Below are 26,645 nucleotides of genomic sequence, written 5' to 3'. Positions count from 1 at the left end.
TTTTCCTAAAATAAGGTTAAACGACGCTTTTATATCGTGTAACACGCGTTTTCAACAGGGGAGTTATGCGACGCTCCACAGTGAAATAACGGCGCGAAGTTTCCCTAATTTAATATCGGTGAACAATCGCGAACCGCGCACAAAGCGTGCTGGTAATAATTGCGGCTCATTATTTTCTAATTTGAAATTTCCTATTCCACGGAAGCGCCACTGGCGGGCGACGAGTGGTACTAGGCCAGCGTCGGTTTCGATATGAGAAAACCGCGCCAGTCGAAGCGAGAGGGTAGCATGGGGCGCGGAGCCGTGATTGGTCGAGGCGCGGGTAGCGTGGTGGTGGGAGCACGCGAACCACGGAACCTGCCAGTACGCGCTCAACCGTCACCTCGTGTGGTTTGCGCGTAACCTCGTTAGTTTATTCGGTCTTTCTCGCGATCTGCTCACGTGTCCGTGGATATCGTCGCTTGTTTTCGAACGGTTCTCCCGCGAAGGTGACATGAAGTGATCGAGCTTCGGGCTACCTCGTCACGACAGGAAGCATGGATCGACGCGGTGGCTTCTCCATTTCGATCGCCTGCTTGCTGATCGCCGTTGCTGTCGCCTCTGGTGAGTTGTCACAATCCGTGATTTGTAAAATGAAAGCATAAAATTTCAACAATATATAAGGAAGTAGTGTTTGCCATGTCAAAAAGTTGATTGATTAGCTACTGGTCGGTAAAGTGTAAGTAACCATACACGACAGTTACATCGAAGCTTTCAAAATATTCCACTACTTCGATCAAGGGAAGTAAAGTGTCAAAATTGTTTTGAGGGAAGTTTTTTCGTCGCGTCCAAACACTTTCTTGATCTAGGTTACGCTTTGAGTCAGTTCGTCAAATTCGTATGACGCCAAATCTATACTATAGTCCTCCAATGTGCATGTTGCAAGAATACACAGTAACTCTGCGCGACAACAACGTGTATAATGGTTATAAAAATTGCTCGTCAGCGAATCGTATTTTATTCGAAGCTTGAATTCATATGTTACAAGGGGTTTATTGTTATTGTTCTAACACATGGCATTTTCCGTATAATTTCGCAGAGACATGCACGTCATAATAGTTACTGGATTATTCATAATAGTGACTGCACTTGACTCGCGTAGTCGCATGTTTATTCGCTGACTGAATGGAATACGAAAGTATGACCGAGTCTCGAGGGAGAACTTCTCTCGGAGAAGCACGCTCTCGTTCCGCTCTCTACCGGTTAGTGCAAAAATGGCGCTAAACATAACAAAGACAGAGTCATTAATGGTTAATTCATTTACGAAACGAGTTAAACAGGATCGAATAGAACGATCATTAGTGGTATTATTGAACACGAAAGGAAATTTATTTGCAACTTAACCTCAAAAATCTCGGTAATTAATTAATATTCGAGTTGGTATTACCTTGTTTCTTATAAGAAACAATTGCATCTTGTTAGGTTAAGGTGTACTCTATTTAAAAATAAATACTACAGGATTGCTTCTTACTAATCTTAAAAAAAAAAAAAAAAAAAAAAAAAAATTCAAGAGAGTCACCTTGGTTCCCAGATGCTCTGGCTTTTAGACTCGTGCTCGATGCTTCCGTCTAAAGTTCTCGGAAACATTGTTTATTTGTTGCCATTCCCAAGTATCTCATAATGGGTTTTTGAGCAGGCCTGTAGTTGTCGCGCGTGAGCTTCTCGAAAACAGGCTCTAGAGTTCGACCCGTTAACTCGTAATGCATGTACTCCCCTTTCCGCTCGGTTTCTTTCATTGTCGACTCGTGCCCTCTGCGTAAACACAGAGGCCTGCACGGGACGTAATTCGCTCGACAAAGAGGCGAGCAGTCAGCCAGCCAGCTTACCTCCAAAGTTCGCTGCACACCCCCCCAGGGACCGTGTGTACGCGCATCAGCCTATCCCTGCGCTCTCGACCCGTTGAATTTAACGAACCGACGCTGTTCAACCCTTACCCGTTCCAGATAATTATCGAGGTGGTCCCGCGGTTGACACATCGCTGGGAAACCCTTCAACCTTGACTCAACAGCTTGCTCTGTCTCTTGTTTCTTTAACGTAATGATATAACTTAGGAATTTTTATAGGTAGATAGAACGCAACCTCCTAGGCGATGTGTAGCAACGGTTGCCTGCTACTAGGCGGTGTGTGGCAACGGTTGCCTGCTACTAGGCGCTATGCAACAACGGTTGCTTGCTATTAGGCGCAGGTGCGCCTGATAAGCGGCAACTGTCTTTACATGCTCTCTGGATAACCAGAGAGACCAATAGAAAAATCTTGTTGTTAATACAACGAACTCGTTAAACACTCTATTCAGTCTTCAGTTTCGTACTCCATATCGCAGCGTAAATTCTTCTGGCAGTATCTAATCGTGGATCTGTCACAAAATCAATGCTACATAGTTCTGTTCTGGAGTTCGGCACGCTCAGGCGAATGTATCGGTAAATAGTGGAAAGTTCCGGCAGGTATAGCAGGCATCACCGAGTTTGCGAATCCTAATGGCACGCCACAAGTTCTGCTCCGCCCCTCTCTGATTAGTCGACGGCGCCTGAAATCCTTATGTTTACAAGACAGTTTGTAATTAGGTTCGGTCTATTTGTGCAAATGAAATCAACATTCGAGTTGATGCCTGAACTCGAATGCTCGCGAGTTGTGTTTCTCACCCTGTCGTGGGAGTTAAGAATGTTTGACGAACTAGTTACACGTTTTTTTTTCTCGCCTATAACGAGATCCTTTCTCTGGAACTAATTCTTTTGGAGTCGAATAAGATTTCTGCAATGTTCCAAATTAATAAAAATAACTGAAACGTTATTCGAGGAAACAAAAAATATCTCGTTAAGCTGTATGAACTTTGCTTCATTTTCACCAATTTGCATTTCGATCCAGTCGTTGTATCCCTCGAAAGAAAATTGTCGAGTATCCGCAACTTTCGGTCCTAGATACCAGACCCCTTTAAAGAGACTCGGGAACTTTCGACACGCTAATTTACCGAAATTATAATAAATATCGTCGGGAAGTTTTCCGATCTTCCGGTATGCAGCGGAGTTTCCTAATTGGCCGATCGAGACGAGACCCTCGTTAACTGGAGCAGAGTTGCGAACCCGGAGAAACAATGCTCTCGCTTTCTGGAACGAGAGACGGGCTCAACGAGCCAATGTGGAATCCTCGCGACTGTTAATTATCGATATCGCGCACTCCACGCGAGAAGAGACGCGTAGCCTCGCTATTTCATCGCCGAGAAAAATTGAAAGACAAAATTTCACGTAATGGATGTCGTTGATATCAGATAACATTCTAAATGTGACGCGAAATTTGAGCGAATAGAATATTTTAATTTCGTTGAAACGAAGCATTTTATTTTATTGGCTTGATCGTACGAAGATATTTATCTTGCCTCCTAACAGAGACCCCTGCGCCTAGTAGCAGGCAACCTGTTAATTAAATCACAGCTTCCCTATCTACCAGACTCTATCTCTTGAAATTGCTCCCTTCTTTTTAATCAAGTATTTCTGCTAATTCACAACGGTTAGGTTCGTTCCATTCCAAGTACGAATTTCCCATCTCGCCACTAACTTTTGCTGCTTGAATTAAAGCGAATCGTCCCCGCCAAGGTACGTCGACTCGGTGTTATTATAATCACGCATAGTAGTACCGCGTTGTTTACTTACAATTTAATTACTTTGGGAACCGATATAAATCACCATCTCGGCCGAGTAATCTTGGAGTGACTCGGGCTCTGCTGGATGTCGTGGTAACTTGTAGCTTCGATGAAATTCGCTCACGGCTTCTGTGGAGATCGCTTCCGGTATTAATTATGACTCGTATTAAACTGCTTTCAGACGCAGCGCATATTGCTTCCCATTCCTTCTCGGATAAACAATTCAATTTTCCGCGGAACACGTGAAACTTACTTGTTGGATCAGCTCTATTGGTTATAGCATTAATTCTCAGGGATGCAAGGCTGATGACTTGCGGGGTAACTTGGGTTCGGTTTAAAAGTGACGTAGTATCCAACGATCCGTATTTTCATTGAATTAAAAAAATCGATATCAAGATTAAATCCGGACTAGTTAGAAAATTTCAACTGTACTTGATTCTGTTTCGCGATTTTCGCGGCCTCGTTTAACCGTAAAGCACTAATGTGCACAGGCCAGGTAACAGGGGCCACGCTATCCTAGATGGTGTAATTGGACGATGAAGTTGAGCGTATGCGGGCCCGTGGCTTTTAATTGGATTACTAGATTACTCTTCGATTTCGCTATCGGTAACGGCAGTTAATTGGCTTCGACGAGCAAAAATGCGTCACAGTGTCCTGTTCGCGCCTACGCTCCCAAATAAATCGATCCTCGCCAGCGGTCTTCCATCGGCGGAATCGATTCCGATCCCGCGACGAGGCTAGGGGGTTTCACTCCGCGATTGGGCAAATATTTGTTGACGCGGCATATTGAAAGAAGCATTATTGTATATTTTTCGTCCCCATTTCCGTCACTTTCCCCCTTTTCTGCTCTAAAGTTTTCAGAGGCTTTCAAAATACGACAGAAACGTTCTTTGTCTTCGAATAGGATTCGAGAAGAACGATATCGGATAAACGCATATATTTTTCGTCCTTTTAGCGTAACAAAAAATTGCTCAAATACAGTTTCGTTCATATTACAGTAGTATGAGAACGAAGGGAGGAGAGTCGAAAATTTCCTGGCTTGCGTATTGTGTGAAGTTTTGTAATAAATTATCTTTCTAATGTTACATAATACGATGGTACATGATTGATCGAAACTAATAATAACAGATACTAAGACGGGTTAAAATAAATAAAGTAGGATACGGGTCGAAGTGAACCATTCGATTCCAACCTGAATTCGTCGGGTGTATATGTGTTAGTGGAACAGCGGGGTGATTTGTCGAGGTCCGGGACGAATCAGTCTTTGACAAACGCGTTACGTATCGACGTCTGGCGGAAAGAATTTTAAACTGCAGGATCGTCGTTGGGAAAGTTTCAAGAAAATTGGAGGCTGATAGCTCGGAATCCGTTTCCACGTGAAATATCGGGCTCCGAGGATTAAACGTCCGAACAGAGTAAATTTATCGACGTGGCCCGCCAGGAATAACTGAACGAGTTCTCTTGATTCACTCTCATTTCTCCGTACGGTTGATGCGAATTTATCGCGCTACACGTCTCGCGATTCCACCTACGTGCCAGGTACAAATTTTCGTTAAGTGTACCTGCGCGATTCCTTCTCGCGCTTAACCGTCGCACGTTGCTTCCACGGTACTTCTTACGAGTTTTCAGCGACGGTCTTATTACTGTCGCTCGTCCGGAGGCTTGGGTCCGTGGAATTAGGAGGGCACGGTGGCGATTCGAAGCTTTTTTTGGAAATTTAGAAAGGATCCGTTGGAATATGAGACGTTGGTTTGAAAACTTGAGGCGTTATTTTGAAATCTGAGACGTTGGTTTTAAATTCAACACGTTTCGAAACTTAAAACGTTGTGTCAAAGTCTGAAACATTGTTTGAAATCGTGAAACGTTGTTTCGAAACCTGGGATATTCTATTGACACTTGGCATTATTCTTTGAAACAACGTCGAGGCTTCTATCAAGCAATTCCAAGAACGATAAGGCCAGCTTTACTGGAACGTTACGCGAAACGAATCGAATATCTGTCAGTCACACTGACAACGCTCGTTTCCCAAATATTCTGTGCTTTGAGATTCCGGATTAATTTCGCTATAGGTGTGTAATCAAACGTAATTGGACCGTTTCGTATGATCAAATTGAACGGGCAAACGTAATTTTGATAACGCTGGTCACGCATTAATATTTCGGTTGCGTTTTCACTGCCATTGCAGCTTGAAAGAAATTGTTAATAACAAAGAGGATCATTAGTCATTTGAATTTATACCTAATGAGCTGTTTGAAGGAATTATTGAACACCGGAACGTTTCACGCTCTCGTTTGATAGTAGGTGTCAGTGACCTCTTGTTTTAGTTCTTGTTTCATTTTATCCATTAGTTTCGCTTGACTGTTTGACTTTGGAGTTGAATTTCAAACAAAGTGAAATCCATTACTAAACAAGCTTACATTCAATGCTTTAGAATTCGAAGCTTTAGAATTCTGTTTAACAGATCCTAATAAATCGTATCCAATTTATTTGTTTAAAATGAAAATCAAAACCAGAATCTCAAAGTCTACTTTTCGGAAACCTTTAATATACCGCTTCTTGAAAAGTCTTATTCGAAATACTCGCGATTAGAAAAGCTCTCGAGCATCGCCTTATCCAGAAGGGCGAAATAAACATCCCCGTTAGTTTTGTGGCTGCGGTGGTCTACTCTGAAACGAATTTCGACACGGATGGTTCGGTGTAACGTCCGTTCCATCTTGTTCACCGTGGACCGAGGAAAAAAGGGGCGGCTGAAATTCGCGTTCGACGTAATTGGGCCGCAGCCTTTCGCGAGATCGAACCGTCTTTGGGAGAAAAGGTATCCCAGCGGAGCCTGGCTTTAATCTCTTAGCCAAGGAGTGTTTCTGTCTCGAATGGAAATCCCCCGAGCGTCTCCGCTATTCCACGGGATACCAGGCACCGTCCCGAAGAACTAAACCCGGAAATGAAATTAGATTTGCAAAGTAGCGAGTCGAAGGCGCGGACGGGGCTTCCATCCTCTCGGGGGTTCTCATGATAAGTGAAAAAAAAAAGAAAGAAGGGGAGAGATCGATTAATCTGTTCTTCCGGCTTGTTTCGCTGGCCTGGATTACCGTTCTCGCAATTAATTCCTCGCCAAGTTGATTCGAGGGTAAATACTTTTGTAAGGGACTCGGTTCGTCAAGGGGTTGGAGCGCGGAAGGTCAAAGGTAAATTTTTCTTCTATTTTTTTTTCCGGCATCAAAATGTCGCCTTTAGGGAATATTTGGAGCTCTTGGGAAGGTCGCGGAATGTTGAGAATTATGCCAGTTATGATTTTAGGAAGAAAGGTCGCGTTCTATCTTGAAACTATATTTTCTTACAGCGTATACGACGTAACTCGCCGAGTTTTCTTTTTAACTTCGATACATCTTTTTCTCGCGCGCGTTAAATAGCCAAGTTTTCCATACGATTTCGAAACTGTATTTTTGCAGACCGGCGCGTCAAAATTAGAATTTCCAATTTTTCCCCATTCTCCACCCCCACTCGCCAAGCTACTATTTTTCGAACCTGTGCGATATTTTTTTTTTTTTTTGTTTCAGACCATCCAATTTTGTCTATTGTTTGAATTCGAACGCGTCGCTTATCCTGAATTTCGGTTAAGGTTTTCTTACGTTTCTAAATGTCTAGATACGGAGAGGGAAACAATTTTCATCTCGTGATATCCGTTCGGATTGCTCGAACAAAAATAATTCGCGTTTCGGTTCGTTACCTTTCCCCTGCCTTTATTCGCGGAGCATCCGAGGCTGCAGGCGAGCTGCAATATCCATTTCGAGATTCCTGGGCGCCCGGTATATTTTCCAGGAACGATATCAACGGCAAAATCGGTTGGAAAATTCGATACACCTTCTTACGTTCCTCTGTTTTCTTGCCTCTGCGTCGCGCGCTGGACGCGAATCGTGTTTCTCGTATGAAAATCGTGGAACTTTTGATCGAAACGAGATAAACCGGAAATTCTTGCGGGACCGTGCAGGCGAATACCTCCGTGATAAGGGAAAAATATAGGGCAGGAGGTGAAGGAATTTTCCAGTACGGGAGAAAAACATAACAAGTCACCGTAGAGAATTCGTTCGTGGTTCTCTCGAAAACTATGAAATCTAGATCAGGTCAGCAGATGGATTCAGAATTGGAAGATCAGAATCGAAAAAAATTATGTTTTTAGGGAATTTCCATATCTACTGTAGAGTATTATTATCTAAGTAATTCGAGGCTATTTTTCTCCTTTAACATCCAGGAAAATTGTTCAGAGTTTCCTCCCAGTTTCCACCAGATTTCTCGAGGAATCTCGGTTTAAATAAAGACCCAACGCCTGTCGGGAGAGTCGCGCCGCGAAAGGAACGAACGACGAGTGGATACTGGAAACGTTCACGTTCGTCTTCGATCTCCAAAATTTCTTCCCACGAGAATTCCGTCGATGGAATACCAAGCGACGGAAACGTGTCATCGTGTCGCAGCCTGGAGACGTTTCGTATTATCCTTCGCGTGTCACTTTCCGTACACAAGGAAACCGGTAATCCTCGTCGCTGTCTCGAGTCATTCCCAACCCAGACGCCAGAATGTCGTCGTAGCGATGCTCGCGGGCTTCCTTCGAAATTACATCTGCCGGGACGGGGATGCTTCGAACGGGAACGAAAGCGACACGTTTACAACGTTACTCGAACGACTGCATCTCGCGAATTTAGCGCATCGATGCACCGCTCTCTGACATTTTCTCGGAACGATCGTCCACTTGATACCTCCGACTTCATTCCTTCGAATACCGTATGTTACGTTTTCGCGAAAGTAATCTTTTTCTAGAAACGTGTAACATTGTGTTGCAGTAACTGATTAGCAAGCCTTACGGTATTAACTTTACGTCGGTACGAATCGAAAAGTCCTTTTTCATTTCTCAATCAAGGGCTTCGTTATCGAGATACAAGCATTCGAAGTTTATGCACGCGTGAGGTGGTGTGCGCATGTGTCACAGCGCGGTCAGCTGACTGCGATGTAAAATGATGCGCGCCAGCAGTTACGCCATCAAACTCGAATAGCTTCCATTTTCCTAACTAGGCGTCAGACTGCAAAATGATACAGGACTTTTCGATTATATTTTGCTGAAAGAATTCGCCCTGAGAAAGTCGCACTGTCTCGTCGTCTCCTTAGGGACCTGACTCACTGAATCACACAAAGTACAATAAGATCTCTAAGTCGTCGTCGTTGCGATGCTCTCGAGCTTCCCTTTAAATTACGTCTGTGAAGGAACAAAAGGGACAAGTTGAGAACATTACCCGAACGAGTGCATCTCGCGAGTCGAGTGCACGGTTCGCGAGTTTAGTCGTTGCCTCTCTGCAATTCCAATTTAATTCCAATTTTTCCGAACGTTCTACTTTATAGGTGCCTATAAAGGTCCCTTTCAGCACGCCAAAGGCCTTCGAAGCGTCTCGTTCGAAGGGAGTCATTGTTCCGGAAGTTAGTTCGCAGATGCTCTTCGATCGCTTCAGCTCGTACACAAGTTCAGGATATTACAAGACGATACGTCCCTGTGTCGCTTCGTTTATCCCGCGTTCTCGCCACTGTGCACTGGTACGATTACAAGTTGCGCGACGGGGAAGTTTCTCACCTTTGTCGCGATACGACGCAACTAAATTGCGAGTTAGCTTGGAATTATGGCGGGGTAATATGACGGAACAACATTTTCGTTGGCTCAAAGACGTAAACGAGGACTTTGCGCGGCTTGCCGAACTCCTGAATTACTACTGTCCACGCTCAGATTTTCGACGATAAATAAATCGTTATCACAAAGTTCCCGGCTCAACTTCCGCGAACGCGTAGCCATCGATCAGCCAAGAAGACATACAAGAATCCTAGGTTGGCGTTCGAGTCTTCGCCCTTTGTTAACGTGGAAGCGGTATTCGCGCCTTTCAGCGTGGAATTACAGAAAACGGTTAGCTCGTCGAAGACAAACGGTTCCCGACGATATCCATTCGCCGTCTCCTCGGTCGAAAAGTAAGATTAACGGTGAACGGGGAAACCCGTAACGATGGCGTCGCTCGGCGGCGTCAGTTTCGTGCAATTTTTGCGAAACGCGGAGAGCTTGGAGTCCAGGAAGAAATGACCTCGAAACAATCGCCCGAGGCGGTGTTTGTTCCGGGCTGCCTTGGCCAAATGTCAAATTCAAGGGTTCGCGAGAGAAGAGGAGCAGCCTGGGCGAGGCGAGGAGCGAAACAAATGACGCGTAGAAAAGCGAGACAGAGACGAACGGTTCCAAGGACCATGCGACGTCGACACGCTCGGCGGAGGTCGAAGGATCGATAAATACCGTGGCTCCTTACCAAAGCAGGCCGAACGACTGTTTTCTTCGCGACACACTGTCGTGACCCGGTTTCCTCGCCTAGGTGTCCATGGGAACCGCTGTGGGCCGACCAATCCTCGACTTGTATCAGTCGAAACTGCCAGCTGACCTTTGACGTTCCCAGACTGATGATTCCCTCTATAGTTTGTAACGCAGGATGATGTATATCGCAGTTACAGTACTGCTGTAGTTCCGCTGTGATCCTTTGAAAGTAACCGCGACGATTCGTCGACTGTACGCTGCGTACGCTAAAAAATGTTGATGGGTAAGGATCCGGTACCTCTAAAAGTGTATGCAAATACACCCTCTTGGGATGCGCGTGGAATAAATTGAGCCAGCGTGCCTTTTTGGTAAGATAAAAGGATCGTGTGTAAACAAAACCACTATTTTGGGGGCACGTCGAGTCGCGAGAATAAAGTCGGCGATTTTCGCGTTAGCGGATCCGCCGATCGAGAAGTCGAACGGAGGGGATTTCGCACAGCGAGGAAAACATCGGTTTATCTCTGATAAAATTCAATCGCCTTTTGTTCCCGCCCGACTGTTGACGCGAAACGAGGAGAGCGCGATAAACTCAGACCGACGAAAGAACTTACTTTCGAGCCGTTAACTCTTGGCGTCCCAACCTCATTTTATTTTGAGCGAACCAAGCTCTGGGACCCCGTACGTTCCATCGTCTGTACCATGGTGCAACGTGTCGGCCCAAATTTTCGACGTATATTTATATTACTAGTTTAAATTCGACAAAAATAAGTTTCAGTAAAAAGGGGTCGCCTAGTATCAAACAGCCATCGCTTCGTAGTTTCCATCGGAAACTTGCTTTTACCGTCTTCTATTTCAAGGGTTCCTTCGCAGCTTTCGAATTTAACTAATTGCACTTTCAATCCTGGCTCGCGTTTGAAATAACGTCCGTCGTGTGTTCGCGTGCGCTTTCACCGACGAGGGGACACGGTGCCGTTCCTTTTTTTCAAACATTTTTCTCCCTTTCTTCGCCCAGAGTCTGAGACTCCATCGTCCCAGAAGCGATTTCTTTTCTCCTTTTCCTTTCTTCTTTTGCGAATTACCGCGCGATCCTTTCAGTTTCACGTCCTCCTCGGCGTTGCGTCCCTTTCGCGTTCTCGTCTTCCTGTTCCCTCTCGCGTTCGCGTCGGATGGCTCCGACAAGATCGAAGGGAAAGGACAGAGAGAGAGAGAGAGAGAGAGAGAGCTCCCGAGCCGCGGTGATTTATCTTAGGAGGAAACTCGTTCCAATCATGTCGGCCTTCGACGTCCTCCCTCTTATCAGAGTTCTTCCCTCGGATCTTTTTCATCCCTCAGACTCGTCGACGTGGATAGAGACACGTCCCCGTTACTCCGGAGAAATTCGTGTTTCCTCCTTTGCAATATTCGTCGAGGTATTTCGCGAGAGCTTTCAGAAGCAAGGACGGACACTCGAAACTAGTCGAAGCTTCCCAAACACCGCGGAATACAATAATTTTCGTCGTTGATCTCGTCTTTGCGCCAAGATAAAGTTATTGCGAAACAAAGTCTTGTTGGAGAAGCAATTCTAAGGAAATTGTGCATGCAACGCGGTGCATTGATGATTAATGGACATAGGTGGAGCAGCCGTCACTGCTCATGGCGTCACAGGCCCAGTGGAGGCTCTTCGTTGATTGACGCGTAGCTCTGATTCGTCTGCTTTTGATCGTTTGCTTATGAATGACAGGCACAAACAAACGACGAGCAGCCGTCATTGTACGTGAAACGCCATAAGCAGTGACGGCTGATCGTTTTATAGCTAAACCGTGTTTACCTAATGCACCCTGTTACCTAGCTCTCCTCTATCGTATTCACGGGGCTAGATGAAGGCATAAAAATTTGAGACAAGCGCAACGGCAACTGGCAGTTTACTCTGTAGATCCAGAGTGATCGTAAATTCCGTGTCACGGTTCTCGTAGCGACGGCTAAGGGTCCATAAGCACGAAGCGTCGTCGGTTTCGTGAAATTCCTGGATCTATGCACAGAAGGGCAGCGAGTAACCGCAAACGCGATTCTCGTAAGCTAGGATCCGAGAATGCGTCTATCCCGGCTACTCGAACGACTCCCTGGTCGGTAGAGGTCCTGGTCGGTCCGGATTACAGGGGGTAGCTTGCATCAGCGTTAAAAGCTAATGGACCAGGGTCCTTTGAAGGCAGAGCCAAGGCCGGCAGACAGCGGCCGCTTAGCCGAACCTCTCGAGAGACATTCTTGCCGAGGGAGTGCATCGGACCGTTCGTAAAAAGATTACCCACCCGATGAGGAGCCACGCTGGTAACAATTAACGTTCGACGTGACGAGGGAAAGTGAGAGAGAGAAAGGAGAGGAGAGGATGAAGGTACGGAGGATCGATATACGGGTGAATCGGAGAAGGCGCTTAAAGGGGACTTTGTTGGAAATTCGATCTTGTTCAACGAGACGGGGAATTAACTTCCCGTCGAATGAAATCGGAGATTGGCCCCTCTCTCTCTCTTTTTTTTTAAGAAATAAAAAGAATCCATGAAAAATCGTGAAACGGGTTGCGCGCACGGGAATCGGCGGGCTAATTGAATTTGCTTTTTGAGATGGAAATCAGGAGCCAGGAACATGTGGATTGCGTAATAAAAATTCCTGGGGGACTCGGCGTCTACCGAATCCGTGACTGTTCGAGGATCGATCGTATACGAGATTGCTAGACGCGAGAAGCGCGGCCAATATCGAGGATGAGGCGAGTGATTCCATGGAGTCGTTATTATCATTTTTATTGGTATTATTAGTAGCCTAGGGAGTCTTCGAAGAATTTCCTTGGGATTCGTTAGGCTAGTTTCGGTTATGCACGGGGAGTTGTCTTTTAGCTTTCCAACATGATTTTTCTCTTGCGAGAATAAAATTTCCTTAACTCTGACGAATCAAGTGCGCTCGCGAGACTCGTATTCTCTGCTTTCGACGTAGTTTGACCCGCGAGCTTGGCTTTCGCTGGTGATTCGAACTAAAAGTTTTTCCATCGACGCAACAGAATCGCGTGAACGAGCCCCAGGTATCGAGAACATCACGGTGGCTGTCGATGGGACACGTTCCACGAGGTCTTTGTTAAAAGTTTGCGTAGCGTGTCGACTCCTTGTAACTCGCGGTCGAGCTCGCGGGACCATGAAGCGCGACAGGTCGATAAATCAGGGTGAAAACAGCCCCGAGAAGGAGAGAGGAAGACTCGGCGAACTGTCCTTTGTATAAATAGACGTCTGTTGGCTTGCTACCCCGGCTGGAACGTCGCTGGAAATTTATCAGCTAGGCGCTATCCTCTTAGCTTCTTCATCGTCGCATTTTCATCGCTTTCCAATTTCTTTTGCTCTTCCTTGTTAATCCTATTCGCGAAAGAAGGGAGGCAAGTGGTCTTTGAATCGGACTTTTCGGATTTTTCATCTCTTTGGTAGGTTTAGGAAACAGGGAAATATATTTACGTACATTTAGATTAGTTTCAATTACTCTTGACTTGTAAAAACAAAAAAGTAATATCGAGAGCAAGTTTTCCTTGGCAATCTTCTTCTCGGCCTGCGTGCAATCGATACTTTCAGAACCGAGGGAATACACTTATATTTAAATCGCTTTACATTCTCTCCACTTTACAAGAAAAACATGGAGACACCGAATCCCAAAGTGCCCAACCGCCTAAGCCATAGCTTATCTAGCTTACCTTTAAATTCAGCTTTGCATATAGTAGCAACTGTGGCCTATACAGGATGTCGTAAGAGTGCCTAATAATTCCTAATGACTGACTAACATGGGGGAGCATACCATGCTTGAAATCGTTTTCCAAAGGCGCTATAGTACAACTTGAATTATTACGGAAAATCGGAGCCAGGAATTCGTGGAATAATCGAGGTAACCAATGCAATGAATAGCAGCCCCACTTAGCGTATCCCCACTGCTTATGGTCCAGGCGTAGCGACTCTAACCTTACTTGTTGCTTAGCGATTATCCTCCCTCCACGTGCACCGAACAAACCTGCTGTGCATTAATTGAGGTTGCTATAAATCGAGGTTCCACTGTATTTCTGTCGAATCGACCGCATTTCCGTTACCGTGTCGTCCTTTTGTACAATTTTTAGCGTTGATCGATGACGCTCTCGATCGAACATTAATGACAACGCGAAGAGAGGAATATGTTCGTTTATATTAATTCCAGAACGTTATCGCGTCCCGATGCAACGTTACATCAATATTTGAGCGCCGTAATGTGATCGCAATGATTATTAATTATAAAGTGGAACACGTTTCGTCCATATTCCATTGTTCGTACTAAATAAATTATTACTCGGGTTACTTTCATTCTACGGAAACATTGATCGCAGGCATCGCTGATACGTGGAAAAAGCATTCGAGGAATCGACATTAATTGCAGCGAGTTGTACATTGCAGCATTAATTATTCGAGCAGTGTTGAAAGGGTAGCGCTGTTAAAGGGGTGTGTTAGTTTGTTTACTTGGTAGTCCATTGGTAGTCCTTGGTAGTGCTTTGAGCTAGTTGCAGTAGATATAGATCTCTAAACGTAAGAAGTGACTGTGTCTTCGCTCCACGTTCAGACATCCCTAAATCCAGACTTTACGATACCCACCAGAAACACAACACCACCAGGAGTCTATCTCGAAAATCGAGCGTAGCCAAAAGCAAGAGTGTAGCGGTATCGGCAAGAACACGGTGGATCAACCGCGGGATTTTCCAAGCGTTTAACCGGCGGTAGTAATCGAACGTAATGATCACGAGACGACGATAAGAAGGAATTCCCGGGGGATTGGAGAGGCGTTAGCAACGGGGCGGAAGGCTATGCCGAGCACGGTGGTTGAACGGTCAGAAGAACGCCGCCAACGTCGCCAACCCCTCGCTAAGGGGTGGTAAAGCCACGAAATCCCCAACGACTCTCCGCTCGACCCGTCAACTTCTCGTTCCGCGTTTCTTTCAACACGTTCCACGCTAGCTGCTTTCGATTCCTACCGTGCCCGAGGATATTGCCACTCAAAATTTTACGAATACGCAACGTCGTTGCTCTCCGTCTGTCGTAAACCCTGCTACCTTTCGTCTCTACAGAAACTTTCTGGCCAGTTTTCGTTGGTGATTTTTCTTATTTTTCCCCTCGAGCAGCCTGCCACCCCGAGAAAAACCAACGAGTTTTATGTTTCCGGCGCGCTAACGAAAACCGGAGACGGTTTTTAGCCGCGCGATCGCGAAAGTGGGATGGAAAAGTTCCGCGGATCCAGACGCTACCTGTTAAACGCGTATTTTCCGACGCTCGGTTTTCTTCTGGGAATACCCGTTACTGTGGAAGCGTGTAATTACTGTTACACCCAGCCACCCGACCCTCCCACCTCGTCTGCGCTACCGGTCAGTTTATAATTGCAACGCGAATAATTCGTTTCGCAACCGTTGACGCGACTGTTGCTAACAAATTGCTTCTGTCGGGGGATATTGGGGTTCGCTGGTTTAAAGAATGCGAAAGAAGGATTTCGGTGAAAGTTGAACGATTCAGCATAGTTCGCGTCCACCTATATATCCATAAATCTATCGTCCGTGATTGTTCCGAGAGTAGGATTTATTTTCTACTAATCGATCGCAATTTCATTCGCAGAAACAATAGGATTAATGTATGATTAATTACGGCACATTCTACTCTATTCAGTCCTCCCGTCCGTAGTATAATCTAGGAGATTACACCATAATTAATCAGGCTATCCAACTTCTCATCCCGACGCTTATTGTTAGATCTGCGATCACATTTTCATATATACCCTAACAAATATTTAAACGCAGTTAGATTTACGACTTTTGGGTGGTTCGACGCCATACCCTCGCGTCCTTTAATCCCAGTAACTCAAAAATTCCTTCCTCCTGTCGTTCGACATGCAAACCACGGGGATAACGACGCGTAAAAAATGCTCGGAGCTGCATGGCTAAACGTTTCCACGGTGCAATCTCTGCTTTTCGTTCCAGCCACGTTCTCGAAACTCGCGTGGTCGAATTTACGAGGCCGCGAATGTCGTTCCTTCGCGGAACCGACTGCGACCACGAGCATAACGCAGCTCCATAAATTTCACCGCAAACTCGGCGAGCCGTTTCTGCTCCTCGAGGAATGAATCATTTCCCCAGAGTTGGCCGCGAAGAAAACGATTGGCGGTCTCGCGATTCCCAACGCTTTTCGACGCCGACGACTCCGAGCAAGCTCGAGCAAATTTCCCTCTTGGCGGCCGAGGAATTCCCCTCGAATCCGTCCCTCTTCTTATTCGGTCCCTTCCGCTCACGTGGCGTGTCTCGCGACGCGGGAAATTGTTTGGTGCTTTGACAATTCGGGATTTTACTGCGGCCGAGCTTCGTTTGTTCGCGTAGCTGTCTTTTTAGCGCGTTGACTCTCGCGTTGAAACTCGTGAAAATTTCTAGAACGTTGAAATTTTGTTTAGTGAAATTTTTCTAGTTTCTTAATGGAATGTTACGAAGCTTAGCAGTGGAGGAGGCTAAAGATCATGTTTTGCGTCTTTGATTTTCCTCGTTCCTTCTTCTTGCGATTTCCAGTCTTTCCCGACCGCATTCGAGCGAGCAAACATTCCCCCGCGAGAACAACATTCAACCAGTGGTCGTGGGTGGCTGCTAGCTCGCGTGCAACTTCCGCGATGCCTTTCATCCAGCGGTTCTCGAGTTTTTCCAGCCAGTAATCGATATCGATTCAAAAACAAGACGGAATCTCCTTGTGTCTCTTAGTGTCGATAGATCGTTAAATCTTCAACGTGTTCTTCGATCGAATACTCTGTAAAATTTTCTTTTTCGAGTACTCTCTTTGGATTAAAGCCCAAAGCTTCAAGTTCTCCGAACTCGTAAGCGAAGAAAATACACTAAATCCTTGGTATAGTGACTTGTGTTTCATGTATCCCTAATTGACGGAACGTCAATCGAAGCAACGAACCACGAAGAGAAAGATTGGCTCGAAAAAGTCGCTGCCACGGTAAGAGAGCTCGTTAAGGACCATAAGAACCTTTGGAGTCCCCTGATGTCTCGAAGCAACGTCCTTCTCGCCCCGTTCCAATCTGCTGGTTCCCCTGGTGTACGCGACAACGAGATCGATACTCGTTCCCATTTACAATTCGTCATAGAATATTGCGCTCTCGTCACGCCCTCGATCGTGATTGTTATTTCCCCCAAGATTGTATTTGGAACGAAATAGAGGATGATGTCCCCTTCCTCCCTTTCCATACCGTGGAAAACAAAGTTGAAGTGACCTGTCGGATCGATCCTCGTTCCACTGGGAATCGGGATCACGGATAACGAGTCCTCCCCCACCATGAATGTTTTGTTGTTCGACTTTATGAAACAAGGCGGTCAATTAGCCGCTAAGACGATGGAGCTCGATGAAAATCGGCTCAAAGTAACGAGGATAATGTTGTAATTCGATATCGATGATCTGTTTCCTGAAACGAGGCTTTTAAAGGAAGGACGAGCGGGCTGTAAATAAAAAGCGAAAAATGCCTTGAATTTATCGCAAGAATCATACCATTGAATCGACGTTGCTACTTTTGAAACGTAAAGAAGCACCGAGTGCCTCAAAGGTAACGATTAGACGAGGTAAAATCGCGCTTCCACCTCGTGCTCCCGGAAAATCATTCGTTACATATCAAGGAACTTAATAGGGCTAAGTATAGCGCAGAAAGGGATGCTACATTAACGGTATTAAGGGGCAGAGAACGTAGAATGAAAAGTGGTCGGGCGTGGAGCGTAATTGCAAATTCAATAACGGTATATTGCCAGGACCTCGCTTTTATCGAGGGGGGCTCGTTGTAAAAGCTTTCGATGGCACGCGATAATTAGAGTCGAAAGCCCGTGGGGTGAGCGTAAACGGTGAATTGTGTCGCGATTTATGCCGGTTCTTGCAACGTCACCGCGCCAATCCTCTTCGCGAGGCTTACGCGGCCGCGAATGTGTGTCACGTAGCTGCCACCGACAATAGCCCGCGGGTAAATTCCTGTTCGAGGCACGATCGTACTCGTAGACACCTCGAATGTGGGTTCTGGATACTTTTAGTCTCGAAGAATAAAGAGTGCTGACGCGAAATAAACGAAACCCGAAGGGGTTAAGAGCAAGGTATCTAAAGTTGCTAGTACAGGAATCTCATTGGGGCTTCCTTAGGATGCTCTGGATGGCGACATTTTGAACTTTGAGATGCCTGGATCTTAAAGATTTGAATTTTAAAGTTTTGCAACTTAAAGCTTTGGACCTGGAAGCATTGAAACTCAAAGCCATGGAGCTTAAAGCTTTAGACTTTAAGGCCTTAGACCTCAAAGCTTTGGAGCTTAAGGCCTTAGACCTCAAAGCTATGGAGCTTAAAGCCTTGGACATCAAAGCTTTGAATGTTAAAACCTTAAGGGCGAAGCTTCAAGATTTTAAAGATAAGCATTTCACGTAAAATAAAGCACCGTAGAGCAGGGGTTGGTCGGTTTCCGCCGAATTATGGTGAGCCGGTTGTTGTAACTTGGCAGGGATGGAAGTTGGCCACGGATCGAAATATCGATTCGACCCTAGAGGAGGTACTGTCGATCGCGTGACTCGCTCGACGAAACCTGGGAACGTGTTCTATATGGAGAAGGCCTACTTTGATTATTTTCTACCGCTTAACCTCGACCAGCTGAAACTATTCCTTGTCTTGATCGTTAGGTTCTGGTGATCACGAAAATATTCAAAATTATATTATTCCAGATCATAGGTACTCTATAAACTAATTGTTTCCAACCGAATTTCATTAAACTCAGAACCGTGCATTCGCGTTGCGTATCGTTCGGTTTTCTGAGCCGCGTATGAAATATCCATAGTTTGGAAGTTGCTTGAAAAGTAAAGTAGCAGAAAAGTGTATCATTGCTCGTGGGAACGGCGCAGTGTTCTTTGCAGCTGTTTTTCCCGTCGATCAGTAGTCGTTCCTTATTCGCCACGCGAACGGGGGAACAAGCAACCGGTTATTCGTGTCTATTTTCCGCTCAAGAACCTCCCCCTGCCTCGATATCGTGCGCGAAGACATTGCTGGAAAAAATAGCAAGTTTTCCCGCCTGACTAGATAGGGCTCGAAGAAAACCGAGGACACGTAGCTTCGAAAAATGTTCTTCTCCATTCTGGAAAAATGTTTTGCTTACGAGAGGGATCGATGGTAATTGAATCGGTGTGAAAAAAGAGTTTCAGCATTCTTCGAAATAAAATATGGGCGAGCACGCGGAAGTTTAGAGTAACAATAAAGAAAGGAGCTGACTTGTCGAGACGCGAACGTTCGTATCATTTTTCTGGGAGAGTCGTGGCTCGTTTCTGGCAATATTTTCCAGCGCTCTCGAGCTTCCTTCGGGCGAAGTTTCCGCATAACCCGGAGAACGGATACTTTCGTCCCGATAGTTGATGTTACTCCGTTGTTTTTCATTGTTTAGTGGCACGCGACTTCACGGTGTCCCGATTCGTTCGTTTCTATTCAAAATTCTGGTACTAAACGGGAAACTATACAAAAATCGTGGTTTGGTTTGAGGTTCAAAGCTTACGAAAGTCTCTTGAACAAAAAATCGAAGATTAATTATTTTCTCTGTATCGGACCCCAACTAGAATTTCCGTTCGTGAAACTTTAATAAGATCGAGATACCAAAATTGTTTCTACCTTGAACAAAAGTCAGACATGCAACGTTGAGGTTGCAAAGGAGTGCATTATGCACTTATCTTGATCGCGCGGTCAGCTGTCCGACAAATATCCCTCGCTTCTTCCCTGGGGAGGGGGACATAACGTTCGCTTACAGAGAACAGGGAGAAAAATAGACAGAAACGAAAACAAAGAAGGGAAAAAGTGAGGATAGTCTCGGGTGAAAGGTGAATTCACGGGACAGAGGCGCGGGGTTACGTCGGAATAGAAAACGGACCGGCGAACGCGGCGAAGCAACAGCGCCGCGAAAAGGAACAGAGAATACAAAAAGAGAAAAACCACGGTGAAAAAAGAGGGATAAGGAAACAGTGTAGTCATGCGGGGGAGGGGGTAGGAGGGGTAGCGTAGGGGGAGGAAACAGGTCGAGAGAGCTTCCGTTGGAAACTTTATCTCCCAGAAAGTTCCGAGTCACTAGAAAAGTAATTCCGTGGACGATACACGCTCGACGATACGGAGCCAGACGATACACGCTCGACGCTGCGAATCTTTTGCCGGGGTAATGCCGAAGACTGCAGAGGAAAAGCCTTCCGAGGAAAAAAGTTTGTTGCACGGCATTAAGTGGGTTTAAAAAAATTTTCCGCGAGAGAGGAGCCTCGCCTCGCCTCGCCTCGCCTCGCCTCGCTCGTCTCTCTGTGCAAACGGCGCTTCAGTATTCGGCGCGGATTTGCTTTTCATCGGCACCGAAACAAGGGGGTTCCCTTTCGGCTCCCTTCGTGATTAGAGTGCTTAATTAATGCCTTGCCAGCGGATTCGTCCGCTTTGAGAGCGCGCCTCGCCGGCGGTTTATAATGACGTCCGTTGGAACTCGCATTTTTCCTTAACCACGGGGTACAGCTTCCCCAATGAAATTTGAGAGTTTTGACAGCGTCCCTTTGAATTTATCAGGAAATATTCGTAGTATTACAGGAATCGATTCTTCCTAGCAGTATTAAGCACTTGAATTTTAGATATTATTTCGAGTTTATTAGAAAACATACAGAATATTAGGGGAATCAATTCTTCTTACAAATTTAAATAAAAAAGTCCTTTTCAATCTTGCGATAGTTAGTCTTAAAGTTAGTTAGTCTTAAAGTTTGATCATACGGTCAAGCGTTACCCCTGCTTTGGAGCACGCTTGCGCAGTCACGCGATCAGCTGTTTACGATATAAAATAGCTTGCACCAAGAGTCACGTACTCGAATTTCGACTCTTCGTATCTTCCTAACGAAACTTCTGATTGCGACGTGACAAAGGATTTTCCGTCCCTTTTCGAACGACAAGACATCAAAACATTTTTATTACACGGAACGAGTATTTATATCGAGAAGAATAAGGATAATCATTCTTGCGCGAAAGGATGTCAACGGGATGCAAGGGTGGAGGGAGATAACGTAAATGCGTGTTTCGATAATAAAACGTCGGCGTGCATTCATGGCGCAATAAGCTTCCTCAAAATCTGTTGGGGCAAAATGAGTTTCTCGTGCAAATGTGCAACTAAAAGGAAATAGGATGAGGAGGGTGATAGAGAGTCTCGGGGATATTCATCGCCATCAACCGAGATGCAAGCGAATAAATAAGAGAACTCTCGACGATAAAAGTTTATAACTAGCAGACGTCTCGTTCTCCGTTTAATGATCTGTTTTGCCCGTGTCTCGAATATTTACCCCGAATACTTTTCTTCGCGACGAATCGGGCCGAAGATTTTCGAGCGCGTAGGATCGATCTTCTCCGATACTTGAGAAACTTTCGGACCACTCGGCCAGATAGAAAAGGAACCGTACGCCCACGGTTGTCAAGATCGGAGAACCAATGCATTAACGAAATGAGACGTAGAACCGATACACATTTTGCTGCCACGATTTTCTTTCCACTTTTCTTTCTTACGAAACAGTTATGCAAGAAAAATGATCGCGGGATACACCTGCGAGCATGGATCTTCGATATCTTGGCGACTCGGATACGGTTGTCGACGTCTGTAACGGAATGCTTTTCGGATAGCAAATAAAGGAAGTCAGGAAGCTGGTGTCGCAACGAAACGTCCGCGATTCTCCTCCTTTCGAGCGATGGATTTATTAATTGCGCAACGAGACGATTTATGCTCGAGGGACGGGTACGACGGTGGATGCTTTTCACCCTTAGAAATGTTAACGCGTTGATTGCTAGACTAATATTTTTAAAAATTCCTACGAGGAAGTTAGAGACTACTTATTTTCACTGTTTCATTGAAAATTTCATTTGAAAATTTCATTTGAAAATTTTGTTGATTTATTTCCTTTGATATCTCACCTTTAGAATTAATTCTTTTATTTCGCTCGCGAAGAATCTCGTCGCCCGTATACGTACGCGTTGATTTAAAACCCCCCACCTGTACGATACACGTATGCAGATGGCCGACAGGCGTCGAGGGTACCCGTTACACACATCGTTTCGTGCCTCTTCTCTCTCTCTCTCTCTCTTCTTTTTTTATTTCAAGCTTTCTGGCGCAGCCTGGAACGAACGAATATTTTTTCGGGCTATACGAAATTTCCATTAGTCCGTGAATGAACTACGAGGAAAGAGAGAAAAAGAGAGGAAAAACAAGAGAGAAATTGTTCCCGCGCGGCGGGCGTTCTGTATCGCGTATTAATCGGACCGTCTAGGCGTGCCTGGTCGGAAAAATCATACTCCTGCTTTTGGTGCGCTGATTTTCATCGGTCCGCCGTCCAACGGTTTTTCCTTCTCCCACGCTTCAATCCGCGTCGCTCGTATTTCGTTTCACGAGGCTCGAGCTCATTTGCCGCGTTTCTCGCTGTAACCGGAAGTGGCCAGGATCCAGGCGTGAACGACGGTTGAACGCTTCGTTAATGCCGCCATTTTAATGACGACCACCATTTCCGAACGGGGGATGCTTTGTCGCTATACGAACGACATAAATGCTTAAATAGAGTATACTCTGCGCTAGCATGCTCCACTCTATCTGCTTTTCCTCTATCAACGCCTGATGTCTCCATCTCTCAACCCTTCTCCATTTCTGGAGGCGCCACGATAACCGGGAGGGTTTATATCAGAGTCCCTTGTTAGTCTTCGTAAAGCAAACGAGTTTGTTTCTTTTACCGCATTCCGCGACATTGCAGTTTCGGAACTAGGCCAATTTCAGCGTGGAAATCGCCGCAGTCGTAGCATAAATAATTTAGCGGGTAAATTAACCGCGCGAACTTGTAGGAAGAATTCGTTTCCTGGTGGCTGTTAACGCGATTCCAATGCGTTTCTCGTCGTCCTGAGACCGAAAAAGAAAAGTAATTGAACGACATCGCCCCAGCGACGGATGGAGAGAAGTTTCCTAAAGTAAAGCGGAAAGCGGAGTTTCGTAACTAGCTAGAAGGAATTTCCTTTCGTTGGGAGGGTAATCGTCTGGTTTCGATGCCGTCCACGGACACCGTGAAGCGAAAATTGGCGTTGCAGGCGCCTTGGAACGACTACCGTTACCAAAGATTACGCACACAATGGTGTTTCTCCTTTCTTTTTCTGCCGCGGTGTCACGCGAGAACTGCCTTCAGGCGTGCACACGACCCTCAAGGGGTGTAGCGGTGTTTGTAGCTACAGTTAGCAACCCCGAGGTACCCGAGCTAGAGGGAAGAGTTAGATGAGAAGTAAGAGATACTGGAAACAGTATTAAAATAATGCAGGAGTCATGTAAGACGATGACAAGAAGAATGGAAATAAGCTAGTAATAAGTAAGCAGCAGTGTAATAAGTTACGCACTTTAAATAAACGAACAATCAGGCGTGCACGTGACACGGGAATTGAAATATCGCGGGCGTACAGAAAAGTTTCATTGCTGGTGGAAGCGAAGCGAAACATTGGCGGGACGGTTAGGGGAAAAGAGGGGCAAATGGCCTACCTAAATGGCGAGAGCAAAAGCGCTCTCGCCACGAGACGCCTGGTGTTTCGAGGCGAAGCACGTTTGTCTCGCGCGAATAATCTTTAACTATTCCGCGAATCGCTTGCCTAGAAATTGCAACGATTTTCCTCCTGGCGAGTACGTGGCTAGATATTAGTCCATACGGTGTCCTGTTTCGGAAGATTAGATCTACCCCGTATTCCTCGTAGCAGCTCGATAAATCCAAGTCTGTTCACGGTACGTTTCGAATTCTGCAATTTTCGCTAACGTTCCAAGTCCGGCCAGGGGCTCCAATCTCTGCGAACGCTTGTTCGGTTATGAACAAACACCGAAACAGTTTATCTTCTCGTCTCGTTTGCTTCTATTCGCCCTACTGGCTTCCAGCGAAGCATGCTCCTTTGATCACGAAACGAGATCGATTTGCGAATCAGGTACATGACCGATGCATTCCCTCCCTCCACTATTTCTTGCTTTTCCAACGCCGTGAATCATATCGTAATACTCGTTGTCTATCGGTTTTCCAGTACACGTTCGCACAGTTTCCCAGCAACCCCCTCGAAGCCACCCTACCGCGTCCCTCTTTTCCGCGGAAACGTCCATGGAAATATTGAATGGCGTCTCTGGCATTGCTTCTCCATTACGGTCGCTCAAGGTACTTAGGATGGTCTTTGGGTCTTGCGTCTCGGCGTATCCGAGAACCAGAACGTCGAGACGACTCCTCCCGTCCCATCGAAACCCGGACCTCACCCAATGGAAATGGAAAAATATCACCGGGAGCGCGGCGAACCGTGTAACGTATCGAAACGAACAATCCTCTGCATGTATATTTCAATATTTCAGTCTACGTGGATTTTTATTCCGTGTTTCTCCGACTCGCGTTGTAACGGGGTGATTTGTACGCTATTTATCGATTTCGAAGGAAACGGGACATGTCGAACGCGGAGGCCGCATGTGGCTCGTTTCGATCTTTTTATTCCATCTTTCTTGGTCCCTTTCGAAATTCGAAAGCTTTGATTTGCTTCGAACGTGTCACCTTTGCTTTTTATGAATAAATGCATCGATTCGGTTGTAGGATTTCATCGATAGTTCCGGAACTGCGGATTGTTCGAAAGTGCAAACCCGTGTACGTGGCAATGCTCGACTTTTGCTCGATTGCAGTGTGAGAATAAATCATCGTAGTCTGACTATCGAAGTTTGCCATTGGATTCGGAAGTTGGAAGTATTATTTATCGTTTTCGAGAAAGTGTAATGTAAACAGCGAGTGGTGTGCACCGTAGAAATCGAAGGAAAAAGGATCCACGCTTTGTTCCGATCGCTCCTGTTTTATCGATGTCCAAATAGAGTTCGTGCTTCGTCCCGAACACCCACTAATTGCCACGATCACTAATTCTTCTTTTGAAAAATTTCATCGTCGTTAACGACGACAACGATCGATGCGCGAGATCGTCGCATGCTTCCGCGACGTTTTCCAGCGACACTGAAAAGTTGCTGCCCGGAAGTATAGGAGCGAGGTAGTTATTAAGCTACGAAACTCGTTTCGGGCGTTATCCTTTTATTCGTCCGGTTCAAAGGTGAAGATGAAAGGCCTTAATCCGGCCGCCGAGCACGCATGTACTGCATAATAACCGTGTTATAAGGCATAAGGGGGTAGGTTGGCGACGGTGGATTATAGTCCCGAGAGTAAATACTGTTTTGTGCACGGCGGAGCACTAAAAGTCATCTGCAACGTCAGATTTACCGACTCGCTGTATCTCGCGATTAAACGACCGTCGAGTACACGAATATGCTTTGGATTAGAGCGACGCGACGTGGATTACGATCCTTCGAACGATCACGATAAACGAGATCGTGGAGAGGTAGTCGGGAAGGTAACCGAGTCGCCTCCTTTGCATGTTTTTACTAGGATTAGAGCAGAGTATGAATAAGAAATGGTGAAACTTTATTCGAAATTGTATATTTCAAGTACCTACGGCGAATAGGATGAGAGGAGTGATGAATTAATGTCAGTTTTTCCAACGTTCCGTTCTCTTATTCATTTGTCAGGAAATTATCTTCTTGCTTTTGTTAATTTCCATTTTCTTCGGAACTCCCTCAAGAATTTCAAGCTCGTTCCCAGTTTATTTTACGCAGGTTTCTTTTTCTCCGATACAGTAGTAGACTTTTACTTCCTTTGTACATTTATCTATACATCCTCTTACTTTATTCATTTTACACGCGTTTAATTTAATTTCTACGCTACTTCTCATTACAAAGAGTGAACAGGTGGTTACCATACCGCGTGTAGCACCGATAATGGTTTAATTACTGCTCAAAATTAAAAAGCATAAAATCTTTGGAAGCTTACGAATGTAAAGGTAATCGAGAACTTTTTTTGCGATCCGACGAAGGAACTATTCACTCCGGCAACGCGAGATCGTTTACTCTTATTTCCCCTGGAATTTTATTCAAACCAAAACTTTTATTTCGAAGAACTTTCATTTATCTGTTCTCATCAGAATTTACAATGTGAGAATTTTTATTACAAAAGTTCCATTTCCGCTGTTTCACCGGAACTCATTTTAAAACTTTCATAACTGTTACGACGGTGTCCACGGTTAATAACAAAAACTTCCATTTTCGTATTATCAACAAATATAGTGTACCCGCCGTTTGGAATTACGAAAGAGAAAAGAGTTTGGATAGTCGACAGAATAAAAATGATTTCAAACGAGCTAGGTATCTATATCAGACGGAATGCTAGTGGAAAGGTAGGCGATTAGTCGGCCAACGTTAAAAGGGCCTCTGTTTTCTTTTATTAGCAGACGCGGTGACGGAGAAAAAAGGACTATCCAACTCCGACTCGAGACGTTGACAAACATTAGGAAACGTTCCTCGAGATCTCTCGAGATTATTCCTTACCTCAAGGTTCGATACAATCCCTCCAAGGGCGCGATGCGGAAAAAAAGTGCCGTGAAACGTCGCAAAGTCTGCTCGAGGACCGTTTCTCTTCTTTCCCGACGGGTCAAAGGTTGGAATCCGGAGGGGTTGGTCGATTCGCAATATCAAGGGCCGCTCGAGGTGTCCGGGACCATCCAGGAT

General features: G+C 45.5%; 1 protein-coding gene across 1 annotated transcript in view; it reads left to right on the top strand.

The window, feature by feature from the left end:
* The first annotated feature begins 309 nt into the window (after positions 1 to 309).
* The window catches only part of LOC128879429 (uncharacterized), a 101,987-nt gene continuing 75,651 nt past the window's right edge, over positions 310 to 26,645 (top strand). Inside the window, exon 1 of the mRNA XM_054128566.1 lies at positions 310 to 603. Coding sequence (XP_053984541.1) covers positions 537 to 603 — 67 coding nt within the window. The 5' untranslated portion in view covers positions 310 to 536. The remainder of the gene's footprint in view (positions 604 to 26,645) is intronic.

Source organism: Hylaeus volcanicus, chromosome 7 (assembly GCF_026283585.1).
Source record: "Hylaeus volcanicus isolate JK05 chromosome 7, UHH_iyHylVolc1.0_haploid, whole genome shotgun sequence".
NCBI classification, from domain to species: Eukaryota; Metazoa; Arthropoda; class Insecta; order Hymenoptera; family Colletidae; genus Hylaeus; species Hylaeus volcanicus.
The sequence above is the reverse complement of the archived record's forward strand: the minus strand, read 5'-3'. Positions and strand labels throughout refer to the sequence as shown.